The sequence below is a fragment of the Podarcis bocagei genome (assembly GCF_964188305.1).
Source record: "Podarcis bocagei genome assembly, chromosome: 2".
Lineage (NCBI taxonomy): Eukaryota > Metazoa > Chordata > Lepidosauria > Squamata > Lacertidae > Podarcis > Podarcis bocagei.
In genome coordinates, this window is record NC_138126.1 from 55,569,626 (window position 1) to 55,596,480 (window position 26,855).

Genomic DNA, 26,855 nt, shown 5'->3' on the forward strand with positions numbered 1-26,855 from the left:
TTACAATCCACAGTAGAAGGGCAATTCAGGGATGGGGAAAGACTACAATGCAGGTGAGTGGGTGGCCCCTGGTCTCCTTTTATGTAACCCTTGACACCTCCTGAACAGTGTTTGAAACTCCCATTGTTCTAGGCACATTTTGTGATAGGGGATTTCATTAGCGCGAGCAGTTTCTGAGGTCCGGGTGCAGTTCTGTGCCTAAGATTTCAGATTAGAACTGCAGAGTGGAAGGAAAGAAGGATCTTTTTCTGCCTCCTCACTTACAGTTACTCTCTGAAGACTGAAGAAGAGACCCTCTAAAGAATATTAGGGGTGTGTGCAGGGGAAGGACTAGACCATGTGAAAAATGAACTTAATATTTTCGCTGCAATTCATTCATTTTCAGCTTTGTATTCTTGTTATAAAAAAGTGTGCCTAGACGTACCTCAGTTTCTAACGCTGCTCCGGAAGCTTTCCCATTCTTCCATCCCATCCATTTCCCCCTTCCAGTTCCTTTCCGTTTTTTTGTGGTTTTTCAAAGTGTTCCTCCCCTCAGTATATGCCATTTCAGAACAATTTCATTTTAATAATAATAATAATAATAATAATAATAATAATAATAATAAATTTATATCCCGCCCTCCCCAGCCGAAGCTGGGCTCAGATCGGCTAACAACAGTAAAATAATACAGCATTCTAAAATCAATTCATTATAAAATCAGTTCAAATCAAATTGATGGCAACCATTGGGCTAGAGTTCTGTGAAGAATTATCAAAGGAGGGGGTCAGGCTGTGCCTTGGCCAAAGGCCTGGTGGAACAGCTCTGTCTTGCAGGCCCTGCGGAAAGATGTCAAGTCCCGCAGGGCCCTAGTCTCTTGTGACAGATAAACTGATTTCTTTTTTTATTCTTTTTTACTTCTCCTCCTGTTTGTATGGCTTGGAGAAAAGAAGTATTTTCCCCACCTGTCCAAGAAAAAAATTAGTAGGCTTCTGCCATACGTGTGTGGGTGTGTAGCATCCTGAAGTCAGAAAGTAATTATTTTAATTTGCTTTCTAGAACATTAGCTGTACTAGCTGTTGTATTATTATTATTTTTAATTTCTCTGTAGTTATTTGAGACTAACCTCATAAAACCCAGTAAAGCATTCATCTGAGTAGAATTGTACAGGATTAGGAATTCTAATCAGAGGCATACCACAGCTAAACTTGAAGCAGTGTGGTCTTTATTCCACCTTTATCACCACCTTTATGTAACCAGTGAGGAAATGATGACACTGACAGGAGGGGAAAGTTCCTCACCCTTGGGTTAAAGGTTAGGGTAGAGAATCGTAAAAGAAGTTGATCTCGAGGAGAGATGCAGATGAAAAGAGAAGCTGCACCAGGCAAAATCCAAATTGGGCCACCTTCAGCAACCAAGAAGCCTTCATAAATCATGTGCATTGAGCAACTTTTCATAATTTAATTTGTGAATATTTGTTTTTTAGTGCTGACTGTTTTGCACAAATTATTCTGGGTTTTGTATTCATTGGTTAGGGGAAGGAGCACACCAAGGCCTAACTGCAACCACTAGGGAAGGGTTTCAACATAGTGATATCATGATAGCTTCATCAGCAAAAGCATTTCTGCTTGCTTGATGGAATAATCTCCCCTCTCCTTCTCCCAAGTACTATCCTGGGCATTATCCTGACCCACCTGAGCCAATCTAGGGGACACAAGGGGGGAGGAGGAGGAGAGGAGGGTAAAGTCCAGTTGTGCCAACTTCCACTTGTGGGACCAATTAATTCAGTCCAGCCCTAGGAATCTAGTTCAGTTATCTCTGGCTTTAGTTATTTTAGCAGGAATTGCCCAGGCACATTCAAATTATTTTTTTACTCATAAGGGCAAAAAAATTACATTTCCCCCACATTAAGAAGAATCCATGATAAGAGTTTTACATATCAAACCTCCATTTTAAACTTCTTTCTATTCTTTAAAACGAATCCAACAGCAATAAAAAAGCTCCAATGAGATGGAAACAAAATGGCCACAATGAAACAAAATAAAGCATTTAAGGATTTCACAGTGATACTACATCTTCAGTTGCATGTTTATATTCTGCTCCATGTTTCTGCCAAACATCAGGCCAGTCAGGCTAAAAAAATGTTTGTGTTCAACAACATTCAGCCAATGCACTTAGGTTTAATACACTGGTGGGTAAACTACATTATTGTCAGCTACAGTGATAATCTTTCCACTGCATGATGAGAAAACTGAAGGCACACCCAAAATATTTTACGAAGTGCAAGCTAGTATATCTTTGAGACTGCAGCAGCAAGCCATCTGACAACTTCAGTACTGTACTGACTAATTCCTGAAGCTCATACCAAAATAGGGGTGGGGAGAAACACCCACAGCTTGCATTCATTGAGTGTTCCTTTCCTTAAATGTGAAAAGCAAGAGCTTACTGGTGTTATGCAAAATTAGACACAATTTACTGTATATGAGCAGCCAAGTGCTGCAGCACGATATAGACTCTTCCGTGAATTGGCAACACCGCCACAAAATGAAATGTCTTGTGCAACCAAGGGCAGGGAGGGAGAATCACACTTATTGGAGGCCATCTTAAACACAGTCCTTGTAACAGCGATTGCAATGCAAGCTGAATCAGGTCTTTCTTCACTTTCAGATGCTGATTTTAGAGGTTAATGCAGTGATTCTTTAATCTACTACCGCCCATCAAGTACACAACATTGCCATATGGCCCCTGCCCCAAACCACCACCACCGCAGCCACCACCATCATCATCGAACTCTAGATGAGGCAACTTGGTAAGAATATATAGATGTTATTTCTAAAAGGTGAAAAAGATAAAACAATCTAACGAGGAGCCAGAGAATATATAGGTGTATATCTTATGCATGAATATGATACTCAGATCTTAGGTTTAATGAGACCACTGTACCAGACAGTCATTAGCCAACATCACCAACAGCAGACTGCCACCCCCCCCCCACTCTATCTCCAGGCAGCAGCACGGTTATTAAAACTGTGAGGGGAAAGAAGGGATGTGGTTGTGGTTGTTTTGTTCAAGCTGTAGGGGAGGAGCTGAGGAAAGTTGTCCCCAGGTGGAAGAGACAGTGGCAGGAAATGAGGTTGGGTGTTTATTGTCTTCAGCTACAAGCAGAGTTAGTAGTGGTCAAACAAACATTATTTCTGATAAAGCCTGGGAGCTTGCACAAGCTGACCCCTCCAGCCAGGCAACAGCACTGAGTCAGTAGTTTAGGAACTGACCTCTTGGATCATAGCTGCTTCTCTTACAAGGGCCACACGCTAGATGTCGAGTTGACAATGCATACATTACAACATCTCAACCAGCGGGGCACCCCCTCCCCAGAATGGCATATGAAGATTTCAGGGTGTGTTCATGTTTCCAAAAAAACATGTACTCATATATATATATGTCACAATATTTTAATACTTTTGAAAATTCAAATCATATAATTAGGGGAGCCAGGTAATTGGTGGTGAGTTCTGAAAGCTCATACAGAGAAGGAAGAAATGGATTCTCAGAAAAACGCCACCATTTTTTAATAGGCAGGTTTTCAAAAACCTGTTTTTCCCTTGTCTCTGATGATATTAGTGTACCCACTCTGTTGTTTTCTTTCTGGAAGCTCATCAGGTATACTCAGTATCATTGGAGAGCAGGCTTTCCAGTTCTTTGCTGCACAAGCTCCTTAAAGAGCCCGAGGAAGAAGTCTAGGATCTGGGGATTTATTCTTAGGGTATGGTGAACAGGAAAAATCAACTGTCCTCTGCTGCTGTTATAACCCATTGCAAAGGAAGAGAAGAGGCTGCTCAAATCCCCCCCCCCCCCGAATTTGCAGAACATGCTGGAGGACAGCATGACTCTCTGGTCAGTAAATCAGGTCAGTCTCAGCAACTCATAACCACACTTTATATAAGGAGAAGCTACAGCTGAATGGTGAAGTACATATTTTGCCAAGGCTTAATACCAAGCATCTCTAGTTAATAGGATTGGGTAAACCCCCATCTGAGGCCCAAGAGAGTGAAGCTTCAGGCCAAACCATGCAAACATTAAAATACCATTTTATTTTTGTTAAGACCATGTCCAGCCTTTAATTAACATCCATTTTTTCTTTATAAACATAATAAATAAACAAAACATCAAGGTAGGCAAATAAATAAATATTAATAATAATAATAATTATAGCAAGAGGAGTAATAAATACAAGACAATAAAATGGTCATAATAAGTTTTTTTAAAAAAACATTTTATTAAGGATTTTCTTGTTTTACAGAGGTAAGTGTAATGCCTCGTATTTTTTCCCCCATGTAACATTTTTACAAATCCGTTTCATTTGTTGAGTGAGGCATTAGGGGGAGAAGAAAAAAGAAAGAAAAAAAGAAAGGGGGGGTGGAGGGAGGGGAGATGGATGGGGGTGGGGTCGGGTGGCGGTGTTTCTATTATGCTTAATGTATGTAGAGTTTGGTGTCAGCGTTGCTTGTGTTGTTCACTTGTGTTCCTTTGGTGGTGAGAGAGGTTGGGGTTGGCCTAGGGTGTGATTGTTTGTTTGTGATTGGCTGTGGTGATCTTTGTTTTCATGTGTGAGTGAGGTGGGTGGGTGTTTTGGACCAGGTTAGCCATATTGATTTGTATGCTGTTGGTGGATTTTTGTCATTGTCCTGTTGGGCTGTGTATGTGATAAAGGGGAGCCATACCGGGGTGAAGGTGTCTTCTTCTGTTTGTCCCCATGTCAGTTTCAGTTTATTAGTTAATTTTTCTACTAGGGCTGTTTCCCATACTATTTGGTACTATTGGTCCATGCTTACTCCTGACAGGTCTCTCCAGTGTCTGGTTATGGTGTTTCTGGCTGCTGAAAGTAGGTGGGTTATGAGTTCTTTGTGGTGTAAATGGGCATTGTTGTCTTGGAAGATGTTTAGTAGGGCCAATCCGGGGGGGGGGGGAGTCTAATACTTGCTTAGTTATTTTACATATTTGTCGTATGGCTGTTGTCCAGAATAGTTGGATTTTGAGACACTCCCATCACATGTGGAGGTATGTGCCTGTGGAGGTGCACCCTCTCCAGCATTTTGGTGAGGTTCCTGGGTGTATTAGCGCTAGTTTCCTTGGTGTTAGGTACCACCTGTAGGTGAGTTTCAGTGTGAGTTCTTTTCTTTTCGTTGATATGGATTTAAAGGGGGGTTTAGACCACATTCTGGTCCACTGAGATAATAAGCTTTTTTAAAAGCACAAAATATATTCCATAGTGGAATACAAGGTTCATATTTATACAAAACATATCAATCATGAGTACTTAAAGGTGTCTTTGCATGAAACGTGCAGGTTCTTTTTAAAAAAAGAATTTTGCTTCAGCTGGTGTGGGTGGGAAGGCGATGCTGATAATTAATGGGATCACACAGCTGAAGCAAAATGCTTTGAACACTCCTTTTCCTTTGTACACAATAAGGAGAACTGTTTCCCACTTTCTGCTTCTGACTATACAGTAGTAGAATGCATTCCTTGCCCCTCTCCCATGCACTTTGGACACAAACCAAAAATTATTTCCCCAGTGGCTGCCTGTGTGCTCAGTTTCTCCCATACTGCCTTGCTCTTGGTCTTTGGTGTTGTTCTGTCCCAGAATATAGTCTAGCGTTGCCTTTCTGAGCCGTCCAAATTTGCTACCCTAAGCTTCTGCATGAGGTGCTTGCACTGTTGGGCCAGCCCTGTGGGCAGGTAACTAAACTAAATAAAGTAAAGATGGGTAATGTCCATGAAGCCACAGTTACCATCTGTGGATACTAAATAGTTGCATGTGATCATTTTATTCTTTATAGCATCAGTAGAAAGCGATCTGGACTGATATCCTCTGGCCATACAGTTGCATTCTATTCAGTATTAAAGGCTGAATCTATTCCTGACTTGGTTAACTGCTTGTTGATATTCTGCAGTATTTCCTGGAACATCACTGGATGTAGCAGTTCCCAGGAATAGGTTTAATTAGGATTGTGCAGAAAGGTGTTTATGACATATCTTAATATCCGCCCCCCCCCACAGAGCAACAGATTGCCATTACATAACACGTACATGGGGAAATAACTTTACTAGTTTTGAATTGAGAATCAGACCCATTAAGTTAGGTGTTTTTTAAACAAATGAGATGCATTTGACAATGACAGTGAATTATTTATGTTTAATAATACCTTTATTGTCAATGTACAACCTGGGTACAATGAAATTAACTGAGCCTCCCCCCCCCCACAAACACTCAATCTCATTGCTCTTTGTGTCCTTGTCGCACAGCACACCAACCCTGAAAGTCAGTTGCACTATATTATTTTCCGTTCAGCAGCCTAACAGCCCACGGATAGAAACTGTTTTTTAGCCCGTTGGTATGACTGATTATACTTCTATATCTCCTGCCTGAGGGTAGAAGATTAAAGAGGTGCTGGCCGTAGTGTGCATTATCCCTGAAAATTTTTCTCGCTCTCCTAGGGAACAATCCCTTGCAATGTCATTTAGTGGGCTCAGGGGACAGCCCATGATATCATGTGCTGTGTTCAGCACCCTCTGTAAAGACTTTCTGACCGTGGCTGTCAAGCCAACGTACCACACTGTGATACAATATGAGAGGACACTTTCTATTGTGGACCAGTAGAAGGAGGTCATCAACTGTTGTTTAACATTGTTCTTTCGCAAGACCCTGAGAAAATGGAGTCTCTGTTGGGCCTTCCTAACCACCTGAGTTATATTGTTTTTCCAAGTGAGGTCTTCACTAAGGTAAACTTCCAGGAATTTAAAGGAAGAGACTCTCTCCACACAACCCACCCTGATATACAACAGGGCTAGTTCCCCTCTCTTCCTCCGAAAGTCCAACATCATCTCCTTTGTCTTGCTAATATTTAGGTGCAAGTTATTCTCTAAGCACCAAGTAGATACTTTTTGAAACTTCCCCTGTACGCTGATTTATCTCCACCTGTAATAGACCCATTATGGTAGTATCATCAGCAAACTTAATAATGGATGGATGGATCAGATGAAATACAGTCATATGTATACAATGAGTACAGGTAGGGACTCAGCACACATCCCTGTGGGGTGCCAGTGCTGAGCTTCAGGGAGGTAGATGTAACAGGCACAATCCTCACTCAGAAAGTCTTTAATGCAATCACAGAAGGTAGACGAAAGGTCTAGTTCCATCAGCTTTTTGATAATAATGTCCGGAAGGATGGTATTAAAAGCCGAGCTATAATCAATAAACAACATTCTAACATAATTCCCTGGTCTCTCCAGATTGTTTTACCTGAATACAGCAGCTGCAATGTGCAGATGCAGACTTGGAGTCCCTTGTGCCATTGGCAAAAAGCTGTATCGGCGCCCCCCCCCCCAGGTAACAATCACCTTTGTGCTGCTGTGCGAGGACAGGGAGTTTCTACCATGTTTGCTTTTGCCACAATAGCAGCAGTGCATCGCCACAGACACATGCATCATACACTCCATAGTCTGATATGTGATTTTTGTGCCCCTGGTTGGGGGGGCAGTTTCGCCAACCGCTAGTTGCAACTCTGGCAACATGTTACCTTAGCATCCCACCCACCACCAGGAGAGAAGTCAACAGTTTGTGCTGAACCCGCCTCCTCCTCCAGGTAGAGGTGAGAGAGATTTCTCTCTGGGGGGAAATGGAGAGCCCCTGAAAGTCAGTTCAAACAGTGGTGAGCTACATGGATGGACTGGGTTTAAAGGCAGCTTTCTAAAGCCTGACTCTAAAATGCAAACGACTACGGCTGCAATCCTAACCCCACTTACCTGGGAGTAAGCCAGAATTGGTATTCTGTACACTTTTTATATCAATTGCAGAACAACTGGATAATCTTTTTAAAATGCACCTGTAATGCTAGGGGCCTCAAGCTATGCATGTTCCATGCATAGTTTAGCAATTTGAACTTTGGATCCTGGGCATCCGAAAACAGCCACGTATTCTTTGGACAGCACTCCTGAGCACACTAATTTGAAAACCTTATTTAAATCAATGGGACTTACTTCTGAATAAAGAGGGGTAGGGGCGTGCTGCAACAACTGGAGTTTGGCTATCTTTCCACAATACATGAGCCCTCACAAGTCAAGCTATTAACTCTCTAGGTAGCCTATGCATTATAGTGGCCTACTTTAATTTACAATAGTACAGACTTATGCAAGAATTGAGTTTATTACAAAATGTGCTGTAATAGTATATATATTACAGCAGAACAACAACACTGTTTTTTTATTTCTACTCCACACACCTGACAGGGTTGCCCCAGCCACTCTGGGTGACTTCCAGAATAGTTACGGGGCAGCTACTGGGAAGGAAATCCTTAAGCAAATGCATTTCTCACACCCTGCACAAGATTACCACGTTCTTAGAGCTCATAGACCCAAAGGCACCTGGTCCTGCAAAAACTCTGATAAGAGTTTGTGGGCTCCCACCTGCTCCCTTTCCCACCACTATGCACTTAAAGCTGACATAATTTGTGTGCAAAGGATAAGCTAGGTGTAAGATTCCTTACTAGGGGATATAGCATGGAGGTCCTGCGATATAGCAATGCCTTGGCCTGCTCTGGTGCTATGTACCTGGTTTGGTATATATTGTAGTGGAGGGGCTCCATGAGTGTACTAATTTTTGGAGGCCAAAAGTGGGCTCTGATGTTACCACATGCTAGTTCCACTGATGCACACAGGTGTTCATACACTGCCTTTTGCATGCAGAACCCAGAGGCTAGGTTGTGTCCAGTGCCCACAGTGTTTTTTTTTGCAGATGATCAGCACTCTCAATCCAAGTTTTAATTGGCAATAATACCGTTTGGAAGTGTCCTGTGAGCTATAGTATATGTTGCAATGCAGTCACATGTAATATTAGCTTGCCGGCAGTCTCTCCATTACAAAAAATATCTGCATATTTTTGACTTGATTTTTTTAATTTTTATAAAGCTTCATATATTTAAAATATCTTTAAGCAGCATACAGAAAACTAAAGGAACCACAGACAACTTAAAATAAAATATTACACAAATACACACCTACATATAAAAATGTTACATTAATAGCAATATCTATCAATCATCTAGCTATCTCAATTCATTTTCCTTCCTTCCTTCCTTCCTTCCTTCCTTCCTTCCTTCCTTCCTTCCTTCCTTCCTTCCTGTCTCTGGGTTCACACCCAGGGTCCAAACAAACTCTCAGGTCACCCACAGAAGTCTCAAAATGAGAAGGGGTCCTGGAAAGAGGGGACATCAACCTAAGTCTCCCATTCTAGACTTGTTTTTATGAGCAATCAACTGCACTCTCAACACCCAGTTCCAGGTGCAGGAGGTTTGTTGAGTTTCCCAGGGGGTCCGAAGGATGGGAAGAGGCCCCCTGCCACTTAACAGCTCCTTCTTCACCCTTTGTCCTCGGCTCCTCCAGCTGCTATTTGATTTATGTTATTAAATTCATTAACATGGTACATATAATTCTACCCTTAGGATGCCTTCCTACAAACTACAGTGGTGCCTTGCAAGACGAAAAGAATCCGTTCCGCGAGTCTCTTCGTCTTGCGGTTTTTTCGTCTTGCGAAGCAAGCCCATTAGCAGCTTAGCGCTATTAGCGGCTTAGCGGGCTTAGCGGATCAGCTGATAAGTGGCTTAGCTGTTAAGTGGCTTAGCGGATCAGCTGATAAGCGGCTTAGCGGCTTGGGAAAAGGGGGGGGGGAACGAAAAAACCCCTGCAGGAACTCGCAAGACATTTTCATCTTGCGAAGCAAGCCCATAGGAAATTCGTTTTGCAAAGCACCTCCAAAACGGAAAACCCTTTCGTCTAGCGGGTTTTCCGTCTTGCGAGGCATTCGTCTTGCGGGGCACTACTGTATTGCAATATAAATGTAATGCACATTTTTTTGTTTAAGAAAAGACCAAGGTTTAAGGAATGGAGGCTGGAACTTTGGAACCTAAGAAGAGCACCGCTGGCTTGGACCAAAGGCTTATCTAGTCCAGCCTTCTGTTCCTAATCAGATGCCCACTGGGAAATAACTGCCCACAAGCAGGAAATAACTGCAACGGCACTATTTATCCCATCAAAATTATTTACTTATTTAAACTATTTCTGCGCCACCTTCACCACCGTACAATCATAGGGCAGTGTACAAAATGCTGAACACACACCAATATTTATTTCTAAAGCCCATTTAAACACTAAATTAAATGCTGCAGCAACACACAGTGGAACAAAAAATTGCTTTCCCCCACTTTTGGTATAATACAGGAAGTGGTGGTGGTGAGAATCAGTTTTTACTTGTTGCAAGAAACTTGAGCCCCAGATGGCTTTGAGAGTCCAGGGAGGCTCATGTGGCACCGCACTGTCAGCTTGTGGGTGCCAGGCAAAGTCCATCCTATTCTCTTGGGGAATTTGGACCTTGGCATGGTTTGATTTTCTAGCATGTTCTTGATGTTCATCTTTTGGTTGCGTGGGATATTTTCCTAGCTTTCCTGGTTATTTGTGGATGGCCACTTTTAGCACCATGCACGGCTTTGCTGTTTTTATTGCACTTTTAATTTGCTGCATGTAACTTTGAGACTCTTCTTGTAAGTTACGAAAATAATAAATAATAACAATAAAGGAAAACCAAAAACAATGTTAAGGTAACAACAGGTACCATAGGCTGACCTCAATTAACTACACCTTCTCACCTCCAAAAGCCTGAAAGACTTGCCCCCTGAAAGACTATAATGTTGTTTTGGCAATACTGTATGCCCCTCAGCAAGGAAATCAATCCACAGTTTTGGAGCTACCACTAAAAAGTTTCTACTGCAGGCCCCCACACTTTGCCATTCAAAACCTTTCAGATAACTCAGTGTAGCCCCCAAATTTATTTACTATTAACAACAAGAATAAATTCATTATTGCTACAATTCCTTTTAAGATGATGTAATCCGTGTTTATTAACCTGCTTTATTGCATATCTAAACATATATAAATGCTTCTCTGCTTAGATTCATTACTACCACAAAGTTAAATGGTTTTGCCATGCAAAACATTTCAGTTTTATTTAAGTAAAATAGTTCAAAAGCTGTAATATTTGAACAGTAAAGCGGAAACAACTTCTTGCATGAAGGATTAAAAACACATTTTCTTTTTTATTTAAACATTGTTTCATTTCAGTGAACTGCATCAGCTTCAGTGAAAAGTTCCATGAAAGCTTTAGTAAAATCAATTCCAAACGGATTTTTTTGAGAAAAGGGGAAGCGACAAGCTGCTAAGGAGTGATTCATTGTTTCCGTTCAGTTAATACATCTGCCTTACATGCTCAATGGATAAGAATAAGAATTACACAGGTTGAAATTATCTCTTTTGGAAGTTAATGTACATACCACACTGCTCCCATGAAGTTACTTGCTTTTACATATGGCTAGCTAAAAACTTAAATAAGAAGGATTAATTGATAGGCACCATCCCTGTACATTCTTGCAATTACATAATCTAAAGCTATGTAGGCTATCCCCAATGTTTGCCCATTTTTAACATGAGACAATATGCTTGCAGACAGAACAAGCAAAGCTTACCCCATTTTTGTTCTCAGCAAAGGCTTTTAACCCAAATTCTTTCTCTCTCTCAAGTCCTCTAGTTTCTTTTCACTCAGAAACGAAACTGGTTGCTTTCTTGCAGATGTACTGAAGCCTGGTAGATATGTGCTGTTTCGTTGTCAGTGACATCAGCAGGAAAGCATAGCAGGCTTCCTTGGTCACACCTACTTTTGCTCAAAAAAGCCTTCTTAAAGGTACAGAGCATTGCTTTTCACCCTGAACCACAGAACAATATAAGGCACAACTGAGTCATCCTAAACTGCCCAATGGCTTCAATGCATTCTGCTCAAGCTTTTTGTATAACTGGAAATCCAGCAATTCTAAAATGTAGCCATATTCTCTGTGCCTGCCCTCAGATTGTGAAATTCCATCCCCCCAAAAGCTATATCTAGTCTATTTACTCTACAGATGCTATTAGATGCTGAAGACACCCCTCTTTACTCTAGTCTTTGAGATTACACACAAAATTTAAACTGGAAAATTATTGGGCTTCTTGTTTAAATTGCATTACTGTATTATTAACTTTATTTTATCTAATTTTAAAATTATATGATTATACTGTTGTAATCTGCCCTTGGACCTAATAGTGAAGGGTGGAAAGAAATCCTGTGATATATAAATAAATGTTATATTTATTGATTTAATTTATAAAAGTATTTCTATACCACTATAGCATCTATTAGCAGGGTGGTATACAATGTTTAAAAAAAAGCCATTTTAAAAATAAAAATAATACGGTATATCATAAAGGCAGGCATGGCCAAACTCTGCTCTCCAGATGTTTTGGGACTACAATTCCCAACATCCCTGACCACTGGTCCTGTTAGCTAGGGATGATGGGAGTTGTAGTCCCAAAACATCTGGAGGGCCAAGTTTGGCCATGTCTGCATTAAGGTGACTGATTACTAAAACCAAGAACTAAAACTGGAAGTGTCACCATGGTCCCAAGCAGAACTGGCTTCAACAAAAATAAATAAATAAATAACCAGGCAAGAGATAAAATTGTATATGGAAGTTATTAATCTGATGACTGACTTTCAACCACAACTATAACAATATTTTCAAGTAACAGAGACGTTATCATGCTTATTAAGGAAATACAGCATTTGAAATCTTACTAATATCAGATCAAGACAAAGGCTTAATTGGCAAAATGTCCTTAATAATCATGGAATTGGATAAGAAAGTTGGGATCTTTGTATTGGGTAAACAAGCTCCAACAAGAGCTGACATGACTAAAACGGAAATGGTTATGGGCCAAAATACCACCATGGATAATTTACAGGAAATTTTCCTGGAAGAAGAAAATCCTGGGAGAAGAAAAAAAAGCACCCCTAAGCCTAGATTAGTATAAAAAGATAGCAGAGTCTATAATAGCACCAATGAAACTTACAAACAGATTTACAAAGGTAATTTTTTTATCCTGTTTTGGAATATTATGAAAAGGTTCATAATAAAATATACCTGTACATTTTAATTAATAACACAAGAAGATGCTGCTAGATCAGAGCGATGGCCCTTCTATCCCAGCATCTTGAGCTTACAGTGGCTGAACAGTTGCCTGTAGAAAACCAGCAAGCAGGATTCAAGCCCAAAAACACTCTTCCCTCCTGTGGTTTCCAGCAACTCGCATTCAGAAGCATTAATGCCCCCAATTTCGCCCAGGAAATTTCCCTCCAGAGGAACTTGAACAAAATTCAAGAGAGTCACCCCCACACTGATGCCTACCCTGGACTTGTTGCTATCACTGAATCAGCACCTGATCATAGCACACCACCAGTATATACAGTAAAACTCACACAGGGAGACCACTATTCAGATAACAAGGTGTTCAGTGTGGGATCGTATCTCTCTCTGGACTCATTCATGTTGTGTACACTTAAGAGCTCACAAGGTTGCTCTGGTGAGGGAGAAGGGGAAATGACAGTATGCTCACAAAGGAAGCACCTTACGCAAATTGGCAGGCCATATGGAACACAAGGGAGCATGAGCACATTGCTGTCATTTCTTGTCCCAAAGCCTGAACAGCTACTTCATGTTGGGACCCCAGGCACAAGCAGCCAACATCACACTCCAGTCCAACAACTGAGGGTACCAGGACAGAGCACACCACACAGGTAAGCAAGGGAAGGGAAAACACATGCTGTTCATGCCCAAGTGCCACACCTGCCTCTGTATCTCCTTACGCCTACTGTGCCCTAGCTGAACTATCCTGCTCTGGCCCTCTTCTCCCTTGCACCCTCCACAGCAGGATGTAGAGTCCTCCACAAAGGAGAAGTACTTCTCCCAACATGCAGGTAAGCTCTCTGCTGCCAAAGGCCAGGCACTCCACTCCAACCAATGCCACAGCTCACGGTCATTTTTGCCTTGCAAGATCACAGATCAGATTCAGGAAGTAATAACAAGCTGTCACCACATGCAGCCCCCAAGGATAAAGGGGCACCTCCTCTCACAATCACTGCAGGTTCCTTCTCCTCCCAATGGGATTGAATGAAAGTTCAAGATATTTGAGCAACATGCATTTGGCAATGTGGGGGTGAGATACCACAAGGCACACACAGTGGTGGGGCCTCCCCCTTCAGTGAGTATTAATAAGCAGAGCCTCCTCAGAACAGCTGTGGAGGATCACTTGCTCCCAAATGCCTACATGAGGAATTTACAACGAGGAATGCACTTTATGCTATACAGCCATACCTCGAGTTGAATGTGCTTTGGGTTGAGCGCGTTCGAGTTGCGCTCCTCAGCAACCTGGAAGTAACGGAGTGTGTTACTTCCGGGTTTCACCGCTCGCGCATGCGCAGACGCTCAAAATGACATCACGCGCATGCGCGGAAGCAGCAAAACGCGACCCGCACACACGCGCCGTCGCAGCTTACGTTGCACTGAGGATGCGAACGGGGCTCCGGAACGGATCCTGTTTGCATCCCGAGGTACCACTGTATCTAAATTAGATAAAAGATTACTACAGGCAATGACCAATGGACGCACATCCGACTGAAGTGCGACTGCGTACACGTGCATGGTGCCAAACCCAGAAGTGACAATAAAATGTCACTCAAGGGGTGGAATGAGGGCGGGACAGAACACTTTACATGGGCCCTGCTGATGCATGTGTGAGTCCTGAACTTAACCCCCATGCAAAACGAAGATTGCATTCTGCCGTAGGTGTTTGTGAGCTTCCCTATTTGTTAACCAGTATTTCAGTCATCCATCACTACTCAAAACATTCATCCAATGAACCGATTTCATATGTTCATTTTAATATAGGTGGAAATTGCCACTTTGTTGTTCTTGAAAGCATGAAACTAACACCCAACAAGAAATAGTTACGGCTTGTAAAAAGTTTGCTTCTCAGCATGAAATGTCACTTATTATAAGGATTTTCCCCATTCCAGGATTTAGTTTTCACCTTCAACAGAAAAAGACAACATTGAAGAGTAGTTATGACACTTTGCAATACAGTGGTATCTCGGGTTACATACGCTTCAGGTTACATATGCTTCAGGTTACAGACTCCGCTAACCCAGAAATAGTGCTTCAGGTTAAGAACAGTTTCAGGTTAAGAACGGACCTCCAGAACGAATCAAGTACTTAACCCGAGGTACCACTGTATATCAGAAGTGTCTAAGGGCTTGGTAGACAAATGCCAACACAAAACTTGTTCATTAAATCACAAGACTGTCATTTACATGAATCTGAGAGTTCATGACCACCAACTTATACCAGCATCATGCTACATGAATTTAAAGAGAGTATTCCACAACAAGTAGTCTTAAGATTTCTAATTGTGGCTACAGGTATATTGAAACTCCATAAATATGCACCCTGTGAACACAGCTTTTTACATATGCCATGAAGCATGGCTTTCTAATGTAACATATGATAAGAATTTTGTAGATTTGGCAAATCCACACCATGATCAACTCCCACCCGGAAACCAATGTCCCCACTGTGGAAGGACGTGTGGATCCAGAATTGGCCACCACAATCACTTATGGACTCATTGTTAAAACCATGTTTATGGAAGACACTCTTACTTGGCTACGAGTGAGCACCAAAGAAAAGAATGATAAGAATACATACAATTGCATGTATCACAGATATTACGTTAGTTAAATGTGTGTACATAAAACCACTTATTTACCTGGATTGAGACTCGAAGCCAAAGTCGTTTGATTTGTACATCTCTGAGCTGAGATCTGGATCTAAGCTGTAGTATAAAAACAAATGTAAGACTTTAATGTTTAGCAATAATTTCATCCTATGTAGCTATTCTTTACAATGTTATTCACGTGGCGTTAATATCTAGTGCAGGGAAGTCATACATGGAGAACTGTGCTTCTCAGCCATAAAGGGGAGCTTTTTCCATTGAAAATAGAGATAATTAGCCGGGAGCCTATGATGAGTGAAAGTTTCCTAATCCTTTCCTCCCTCCAGTGCCTCTCAAACATCTGTGAAGGGTTAGACCTCCTGAGCAAAGTGGAATTGGGCCCAGGGAACTGCTGGGAGAATGGGAATGACCCTAAATTGAGTAAATAACCTTTTTCCTGTAAACCTCCTTCCATTCACTTAGGATTCAAGCCACTGTGTTTAAGATGCACCTTTAAATGCTGAAGCACCCCATGTATACTAAATTTTATCCCTAAATGCAAAACAAAACAAGATTGTTTACATTTACCTCTAACCCCCAACACCATGGTAAGTCAAGCAGCAAGCCAGGTAACTAAAACATCACAGTAAGATACTAAAAGGCCCATAAAAGGTTTGCCTAATTAGAATATTCTTCATCTGGTGGTAGAACATTAGAAGAGAGAAAGCCAAACAAACCATCCACAGGAGAGAAATATGCAGCTGGTATGCAGCTGTCCCCACAAAAAAGAGCCACAAAAATGGCTCTCACACATTCCAAACAACCTAGCAGTCACCCGCAACCCGACAGAGGGAAGGGCACCCTTCTCCTCAGTTCTTAAGCGTATGGGGAAATTACATGGGAGGAGACAGTACTTCAGGACCCAAGCCATTTAGGGATTTATAAGTAATAAGTAACATTTTGAATTATGTCTGGAGCTGTGTTTGTAATAACCAATGCAAAAGTTCTAAAATGGGTGCAATATGCACATGAAGCTCTGTTCCTGTGTGCACCAGAGTTGCTGCATTCTGAACTAAATGGAACCTTCAAAGGCCCTGTACAATAGCCTACAGTCTTGCTGTAACCAAGCATGTGTCACTATGATTTGGTCTGGCCTCACCAGAAACGGGGAAGCAGTTGGCACTGGGTCAAATCCCCCTTGGCCACAGCAGCAAGGTCAGGTCCATCCAGGACTCCCCTCAAACTCCAAACCTTAAAATTTAAAGTGAGCGCTACTCCTTCGGGAACAGGCAGAAACCACCATGCCTCAGGAAAGGCTAACCCTGCCACAAAGAGAACCTATTGTCTGGATTAAGCTTCAATTTATAAACCCTGAGGGTAGCAAGACTGCCAGAATCAGATTTCTAGGCAGCGGGAAGACATGCAGTGGGTCACTGGAATCCCACTCTGCAGCTTTTCCTTCTGTAGCTCAGCGGTTCTGGGAAAAGCTGAGGAGCTCATGGCTCCTTTATTGGTTCCCAGCACCAATTAACTAGAGAGTAGGCGGCACATGATGGGATTTCCCATGGTCTGGGAAGGGAGGTTTAAACCTCTCCATTTCTGTGTGCTGAGAAGGCAGGGGGCGAGTGCATGGGTGGCAGTGTGCGTGGCTGATAATGGAGTGGGAGGAAGACTGTGTCTGCCTGAGAAGGAGGAGGCCGGTGAATGTGTCTCTCAACACACCACCCACCACCCTATATTGCTGCCTGGGCTGAGAAGGCTGCCATAGGGCAATGGCCAATATGTTGAGCAGTAGTCCCCCCCAGACGACCTCCCGGAAAGGACATATTGCAGAATGATGCCCCAAAGACCTATCTCTGACAGGTGGTCTAGAAATATACCGTTATCAATAATGGGTTTTTTTAATTTAAAAAACTGCTATGAGGACCAGTAGAACTGGTAGGGATGCATTCTCCCCCATCCCCCCACCCAGCCCCAGCAAAAAATCTATTCTTTTGGCACAGATTGTCAAATAAGGCAGCCTAAGTCCTCTTGGCCCCATTCTGAAGTCGGAATGAAATACAACTGGATAATCCATTTCATCCAAGATACTGAAATGGCACAAATGTGCTCAAGCAGCTTTCCAAAGACTGAGCATTTTACAATGGCCTATCATTATCTAACATTGTTGGGTCAAAGGGGGATTTTTTAAAATAAAATGGCTTTAGCACAGCCATCTTAAACTTGGGTAGAACCACATTTCCCTGTATGAAGGCAATTCAATCCTCAAGACCCATGTAGGCACACAAGACCTGGTCTCTTTTATAAACCAAGATAGGTAAGGACATGAAGACTATCTTACACTTCTAAAGATTTTTGTCGACAAAATTGAAAATTATCCCTAAGGAAAGAAAACGCAGGTATGATGGGCACACAACAGAATTCAGTTTTAACTGTGGCATCCAAGTCAATATGAGCAATTTAATATGCAAAGTGTCAAGCAAAACTTTCACAGTGAGCTGAGTCTCCAGTCATACCTTTCTGCATCACATACAAGTTGCTCATATTTAACCAATCTTTGCATGACGTCTGAGCAGCAATATCGCTTGTTGCAAGTTCCACAGCAGAATGCTGGACAAGATATTGCTGATATCAGAATTCCATTAAAATTGGTGTGTTCTATGCAGTCTTCACAGAAACCTGAAAATAAAGTCAAACAAACAAGTCATTGCGCTACACATGTTCCACAACAAATTCACTACAAATCAGCATAGCCTCTTTTTATTTGGCTCTCCTGGAAATTATATACCAACATGCACAAGCTTCTGACTCCTGCATAATTGTAACCCTAAATAGTACATCATTGGAAGGAAGAGAATGATCTCATTCAGAAGGAAAAGGTTATTGAAAGTAGTATTTATGAGCATCTAGTAAAACCCGTGAGGGAAATGTATATGGGGGAGAGCTGCCAAGCATTGTGTGTTTTACATGGCTTACATTTTTCTACAATCCATCGTGAAAGAAACAATCTGTTACCAAAGAAGTGCTATCTGCATAAACAGCTAGGTGCCCAAAAATGGCTGCTACCACCTCCTTGGTTTGGGCAGCTAAAAGAAACTTCTGAATATAGTCCTTGCCTGCATCACCAGTTCAGCCTTCTCTTGCTTTGATTATCGGCTAGAGCAGAAAACCACTATTTACTACTTAAACATTTATATTCTGCCCTTAAAGTGTGGTTTTTGAGACAGCCCTTGAGTATTCTCTCTGTCTCTGTCTTGCAGACTCTCTGTGTGTGATGCATCTCCCAGGCTACTGCTGTAATTTGAGTCAAGGGCACAAACAAAAATGATGTGGGAGATCTGTGATCGGGGTCTCATGGTTGTTGTTTTAAAAAATTGCTGTATGGGGCTCCAGAACTGGAGAACAATGGTGTCAATGGAGATGGCTAATCCAACCTTGCCTTTCTCCTCCCCATAATTTTTCCAAAGCAGCTGTTTGTTCTTCTGGAGGAGCAATCATGATATCACAAGTCTTTGGCTTGAATCCAGACTTGTTCTTCCACAAAAGGAAAGGCTCCTTCCATTCACTGAACAGCTTTCAATCCAGTGGAAACTCCCATTGGTATAAGTGGGCGTGGGGGAAGAATGTAACTATCATTGATTTCTCCTTTCCTGTGCACCCCTGCATCATCTCTCACACTGTTCTGGAGGGCTGCCCAACCTCATTTCAGGAGGGCCAACAGGAAGAAGGATTCTGCAAAAAACCACTTCACCTTCTTCTGCCAGTGACAGCATCCCAAGAATGGGAGTCTGCTCACTGGATCCAAGTATTTTTGTTAATCTGAAACATCAGTTGAAAATTAAAAAAACAACAACATATCATCAGTTTTTAAACACTGTCAGAAATAAAATCTCTTCCAAGGTATCAGCCTGAAGCGGTACTTCTGGATAGTCCCAAAATATATTGGCCTGAAAAGCTCAACAAAATACAGCTATTTTATTTTATTTATTTTAATATCACACTTCAATATAAATTGCTAGGGCAGAATTAAACTACAAATAAAACAGATCCAAACAATTATTAAAAATGCACAAAACCTAAAAGGCAGCAAGATCTCAAAAGACAGGGAAAAGCAACAAACAGGTCTAAAATTTCATCTCAAAGGTTCTGTCCTATGTCTAACATAACAACAAGTTAAGTGCCAGGCAGAATGCTCTGAACTTGAAGTGAGCACTCCATAGTTAGGATGCAAGCACTGGAAAGGTCCCTTAGTTCCTGGTGGCTTACCAAACTCACCACAGATGGTAGGGGCACCTACAGAAAGCTATCTGCATCTTGATGTACAGTGCCAGCTGCCACCAAGGTGAAAGCCAGAATTTTGAATTGGGTCTGGAAATGGACAGGGAAGCCAACCCCAGTGAGTAATCCACTAACTGGACATTGCAAACCATCTGCAAAAGCAACCAGAGTGCATTACATTAGTCTAACCTTGAGAAGGTTAATTGAGGCCAGGCTGTCTCTGTCCAGGTAAGGTTTTCACTGGTCCACAAGCCTTAGCTGGTATAAGGAACTCTATACTGCAGAAGCAACCTATGCTTCTAATAAGATAGATAGATCAAGGGCCATCCCACAATGTGAAAACCTTTTTCTTGGAGGAACCGGGAGTGTTATCTCATCAAGCACAGGATGAGACCACTTCTCCCACTTCTCTAGACAGATAATACACTCACTCATGATACCTCTGTCTTCAGTTTATCAGCCTTCATCCAGTCTAATACCGCAGCCAGACATAAACTGGGTAATTCAAAAGATTGAACCTCACAGCAAGATATTACTTGGAAACATGCCAAACAGTAAAGAATCAACCTGACTTTCTACCAAGTCTGTTCAGGATTGCAACATTAACCTCAAACTGGGGGGAAATGTTCTCTCACTCCATTATTGTTGTGATAAGCAGGAGCTCTAAGCCTTCTGAAGGGTCCACCACTGTGCACTGGTTTCTTCCTGCTTATTTCAAACTTAATTGAAATGAAACTCAAAAATAGATTTGCTTTCCACAAGTTGACACATATGATTAAACGCTGTAAAGCAAACTAGCAAGACAACTATAATTAGCAATGTTTAATTCAAACCTACATCAGCTGCCAGTTATTTTCCAGGCTTAGCTGAAGGCACTGATTACAATATTTAAAAGTATTCATGGCCTGGAAACTGCATATTCAAGGACCAAGTCAGACATCTCTGTGTCTGTTTAACATGTATCTGTCAGTTTGAATATTCACAGGTGTGAAGGGGTGCATGGAGGACCGGAGCAAAACTAACCCCTCAACACCCCACTGCTTTGATTCCCTCCCCAGTCCAGCTCCTACAGTGGAAGTGATGTAGGCGGGGGGGGGGGAGTGGTTGCACTCCAATGAGTAAACAAAGTTTCCCACCCATACTGACAAGTGCATGTTTAACAAACACGTGCACATTAGGTTTGGCTGCCCTTCCCATGTGCTGGTCTCCCCACTTCTGAAAATTGTCTACTACAGCTCTAACATTCTTCTAGAGAAGTCAAGAGCAGTGGCCAGCAGGCACAGAAACTTTGCAATACTGCCCCAATGATTTTGACTCCCTGAAGAAGATTTTTGCTGGCCTTTCAGACTTCAAGGAGGGAGTCCATCCAAACAGTCATAGTTTGCTATTGATACTGAAGTAATCTGGGGTTTGTTATCTATGGTGTTTAGGCTGCTGTCCTTCACACAGTTGCCTGGCTGCAAGTCTTATTGCTTAATGATTTTTGCACTGATTGTGTTAGCTGCCCTGAACAGCTAATTATGCCCAGGCCAGACATAAACATTTTTTTCCAGTTGTTTCCCATAGTGGGTACATGTGCTTTTATAACAACCTTCTGCCTTTTATAACAACTGTCAACAAGCCTGCATTTCTAGAGATTGCGCCCATAGTGTTTGCATACTTTGGAGAGGACTCTAAATCCTTTATAAGGGCTAAAGTAGACATGACACTGAGGACACTTTTCCCACTGCGATCCCAATTATCAGCCCACCAGGGGATGCTATTAGCATTTCTGAAAATTACATGTTGAATGCAAGCACATGCTTAACAAAATGTCTAATTAGGCTCTGAATTGAATGCTATGATCTGGTTCAGATAATCAAATTCTGGCCTGTTATCCTGGTCTGTTAAATGACATTAAGTCCCAAATGGGCTAGATTTTTGTACTTTGCTTTTACAACATCTTGTTGTTTCTCTGCACAAAAGTTGCTTTATACAGAGCAGGTGGGGTGGGGGTACAGATCACTGGATTCCAGCTATGAGTCCTAAGGAAATGCTGTCAATTTAAAGGAACAGACTAAAATACTGCATGGGCCAATGAGCTGCTATAGATCTGATAAAGCATATAGAAAAAACACAGGAGGAAAAAGATAAATTATCACTTCAAAACACAATGGCGGCATCCTCAATTGTCTCCTAATTCCTCCTGAAATTCAAAGGTATCTTAATAAATTCTTAGTCTAATCCAGGCTGTTTTTCTTGTAGACCAGGAAGACAACACTGAACACTTAGGAGATGCTGCCTGCATGAAGGAAATAAAAGTTGCTACTTTTCCCCTATTCCCCTTTTCTCAAGCTGCTGCCTTTTAACACATTTCCTGCACATGAGAAGGAAGGAACCAGACCACACCGCTGCTTTATTTCCTGTGCATTTGAAGTGGAGGTGCTTTTTAATCAAAGGTCTTCCTTGCTTGTCTCTCAGAGCTATGTCAAGGAGGGCTCACCCATTACACCTTTTGTGCCATAAGCTCCGTGTTTGAGTGTGGGGTTTTGGGATCCCATATTTCACCACTGAATTAAGAGAAAACGGCAACTGGGTTTTCCATGGAATGCCATTTGCTCTGGTACAGCATTAAAACGAGTGTCTTCCTGTGGAAAGTGCCAGGGCAAAATTTTAAAGCGCTGCTTCAACACAGCTTTAAAACATGGTGCAAAAGGAAGTCTGGGTGGGCCTGTAGTTGAAAGCAAGATAGATACAATTATGCTAGGCATGGAATTTTGTATTAGATACCAAGCTGATTAAAAAGTACTAACTTTTTAATATAATCATTTTTATTACTTTTACATATAATCACATTGCATAACATCTTGACTAACATCTTGATGCTGCCCATTTCATGAAGAACCTGAGGCTCTAAAGATCTTTCTAAAGATTGTAGCCATGGGGAAATAGGGCCATAACTCAGTGGCTGAACACATGCCATGCAGAAGTCTCCAGCTTCAGTCCCAGGAAACTCCAGGTAGAGCTGGAAGAGATCCCCTGCCTGGATCTCTGGAGATCCACTGCTAGTCAGTGCCGGTAGTTCTGAGCTAGAGGGATCAATGGTCTGATCTGGTATAAGGCAGCTTCCTATATTCCTATTATAGCAGCAGATACATTAGTTGATGAAGCTTGGTCTGTCTCAATATCATCATCACTATCATCAATTAAATATTCAAAGTGGGGAGCCAGGGGTTCAATTTAGAGAGCAATTGCCAGGAGCAAGTTAAACCCTTCCTACAGTCCATCACATATTATTTTGAACCCAGGATGCTTAAGAAAAGATAAATAGTTTCACTAAAACATGCATTTTACTTCCGACAGAGAGGCATATTGAAAGCTTTGGTGGCTCCCAAAGAGAGGTATCCCAAGGGTGAAATCCTGCAAAAGCAATCACTATGGCTGGGTGGTGTCCCCTCCCCCCACATATGGTCCCTGTGGGTGCACATGCACCCAGTAAGGCTTTCCCTGGCATCCATGAGAAAGCCTGAACCCACAGAAACAAAAACTGGCTAGTTGACCGAAGGCTTTCTTCATCCCGCCACTGCTCTTCTCTCCTTACTTCTTTCTCTCTGGTTGGAATTCCTTCCTTCCCTTGGAAATTCTGGCCAGAGTAAAGGAGACAATGAGCTATGGTGGATGTGGTTTGTGAAATGGGAAATGTGTGTGTGTGAAATGCAAGTGGCTATGGGTGCCATGCGGGGAAAGGGGTGGCGGGAGATGAAACAGAGGAGACTGTTTTTGGCAAAGGAGCAAGGCTCATAGGCTTTCTTATCTTGTAGAAACGGGGGCGGGGAGAGACAGAAGATGGAGGCATTCCTTGTTTTTAGCAGCAGCAAAGCCATCATACTTCCAACCCAGCTCTGTGGGGAGGGGTTGGAAATCTTCTCAGGGATCTGCTTTGTAAAGACCCCACAGAAATGGGTTGACTGGCTGGGGAGCAGTTCTGCAACTCTACCCAACTAAATAACTCAGTGAGGCAAAATTATGGTACCTCTACACCTGTGGCTTTGCTCTCCTTCCCTCTGTGATCTACTTCACACCCACCCTCCCGACAGTATTTTCCCCTGTGGCGAGCAGAGGTTGGGGCACATGCCAAACCTATTGTGTGGGTTCAATTCATTGTGTAGGTTCAACTTGTGATCCCATTCTTGACTGCCTTCATAAGACCCTCTTTTAATTCGATGGTGGCTTGGAGGGGAGATGCCTTGTAAAAATCAATGAGGACAATGACCTGGATCAATGTTCTTTTGCTATGGTGGCACTGGAAAGTGCTGGATAGGTGATTGTTCTACAATTCAGTGCATGAAAAACAGATGTAATCTGAAAGTTGATAGTAGCTAGGGGACAACCTATGTGAAAATCATGCAAATGCTGCATAATAGCCATTTTGTGACTGGTGGTTTTTTTTCCAGAATTCTGTATGTACCTACAAATCCCCAAAAGGTTGGGGACCCCTGTACCACAGAACAAGCTCCACTGAATATAATGAAACTTATTTGCAAGTAAAAATGCCAGCAACTGATCTGTGGAGTCCCAAAGAGCACAGTTTTGGCCAAACTTTTTTTTATACAAAGCCACAGGGAGTGGTCATTAGGACGTGTGACATGGTGTCATCAGAATGTAGATGGCACCCAGTTCTATTTTTTCTGCAACACTTGAATCAGGAGAGGCTGTGTGTGTCCTAAACTGGGGTCTAGATGAAGTCATAGGCTAAATGAGGACTAGTAAATCATGATACAACAGACCCTGTGGATGGGTGGTTGCCAAGTCTGGAAACTGTGTTGTGTAGCCTGTAGGGGTTGCACTCACTCTGAAGCTACATATGCATGGTTCAGGAGTCTTGCTAGATCCACCACTGTCACAAGAGGTCCAGGTGACCTCAGCAGCTTTGAGCACCTATTACCAACTTTGCAAATGTTGGCATACCAACTACGGCACAACCATTCTTGGACAGGGATGGTCTTGCTGCATTGGTCCACACACATTGCTATCCTCGTGATTAAGCTACTGTAGTGCACTTCATGCAGGAATACAGTGGTTGAGAAGCTGCAGCTGGTGCAAAATGCATCTGCTAGGGTGCTTAGTGGAACAATCAGCTTTACACATATTACATTGGGTGTTCAAAATCTGCACTTGCTGATTATTAACTAGCAAGCCAACTTCAAGGTTTTGCCTCTGCCATTTAAAGCTCTCGACTGCCTCCTGCAGTACAGATCCAGCTGAACTTTTAAGATCTTCCAAGGAGACCCTGCTGGCCATTCTGCAAACAGCAGATTGTCACTGTCTCCATGGTAGCATCCACCTTGGGCAATCTGTGAAGCAGAGACGGTAATGGCTTTTAAATGCCTCTTTAAGATGCACAAGTTTACCCAAGCTTTCATGGGCTCTTACTCTTAATTATTTCTTTGTACAGTTTTATCTGTGACATATGGTTGTGCTCTATTTTTAGCTTGGATTTGTTTGGTTTTCAGGAAGTAGCATTTTTGTCGGTTTTATGTAAGCCACTTGGAGGTGCTATTGTATTAAGCGGTACAGAAATATAATAAATAAATAAATACACAAATCTCCAACCAACCATTCAACGCAGGAGCACAGAAAATACTTCTCCACCAGTACTGCAATAGAAGGCCTTACACTATTGGTCCTCTAGCCATAGTTAGGAGATCAGAAATGAGCTGCAGGCTTACATGCTATCCTCTCCTGTGGTTATTCCCCTTCCTTGATCAATATTAATATTGGGGTAGTGAATGTTATTTCTGTACTGATGTTAATCATGGTAAAGAGACCAGCACTGCTGCATTATGTACTGGCTACAGTAAAACTTTCAGATAAGGACTAAAGGAGGAGTGTCATGGGTCAGAGATCACTCTGCACAACCAGTGGTGTAGCATAGGAGCACGTAGCCCCGGGCACATTTTCTGGAGGAGGAGTGACCAGGAGCCCCCACAATAGGTTCCCATCAGACCCTGGCTCTGGAGCTGCAGAGGCAGCTTCCTTCAGTGGAGCTCCACTTCTGGGTCACGTCTGACCCAGGGGAGTCAGTGGCAGAGAGCTGTTGCCCCTCTCCTGGGTGGGGATGTGCCACATGCAGCTCCTCCACAGCGGAGAGAAGCTGTGGGGGTGAGGTGAGCCACAGCCGGCTCCATTTGTGCCCTGCCTCCCTCAGGGCGTGCCCCAGCTCCTGGCCTGTGTTTGGACACGCTCCACCACAGTGCACAACTAAACAGCCTTGTCATGCTCAAAGCCACATTTCTGCCCAAGATTACGACTCCAACTTAGTTGCTAAAATGCCATAGAAGTCCATCACAGTACTTTCAGTTATAAAGTATCTGGTTACTTACACCATATAAAAGATCAAATAGGCTACTCGGGATAGTTACATGTGTGTTGATGAACACTCCTTTATCAACTGAAGGAATCTTTTCACAGCGTAATGATCTCATATCGCTCATGCAGTTTTAATCACTAGGAGCGTAGGTGTATTGGAAGGAAAGGGAGACCTTTCACTCCCTTCTATACTGAATGGCAGCCACTCTCTAGGTTACAGGCTGTTCAGAGCTCTGCATGGAAATGTCGGGGATCGAACCGTACATTGAACCTGTGCTATACGCCCCTGAGCTGCGAGTGTTCCCTCTGGAATCACTTTTCACAGCCTCACAAACTAAGGCTTGAAATGTGGAAGTCGTCCCACAAAAGGGGCGTAATCTTATATATTAAGATTTAGATAGTGTTGTCGCAGATATAGGCTCAGAGGCCTGCGGCATTAAATGGCTTCAAGAATGGTCTCAGGAAAAAAATGTAAAAATGATTCCAGTATGCAGCCAAGGTCAAAGATTAGTGACATCTGAAAGGCTACAAACTTTGCAAGTTTTACAGTCAAGGTTATGCAGTATCA

At 42.4% G+C, this 26,855-nt stretch overlaps 1 protein-coding gene across 2 annotated transcripts in view; it reads right to left on the minus strand.

Annotated features, from left to right (window-relative positions):
- The window catches only part of SHISA5 (shisa family member 5), a 38,893-nt gene that overhangs the window by 6,816 nt on the left and 5,222 nt on the right, over nucleotides 1–26,855 (minus strand). The window contains exons 2-3 of one of the 2 annotated variants that reach the window (XM_081185168.1): nucleotides 18,178–18,340; nucleotides 15,716–15,781 (exon numbers count right to left, since the gene is read on the minus strand). In XM_081185168.1, coding sequence (XP_081041294.1) covers nucleotides 15,716–15,781; nucleotides 18,178–18,340 — 229 coding nt within the window. Of the gene's footprint in view, nucleotides 1–11,550; nucleotides 11,700–15,715; nucleotides 15,782–18,177; nucleotides 18,341–26,855 lie in introns of those variants that run through there. The other variant, XM_081185169.1, reaches the window with a different exon arrangement.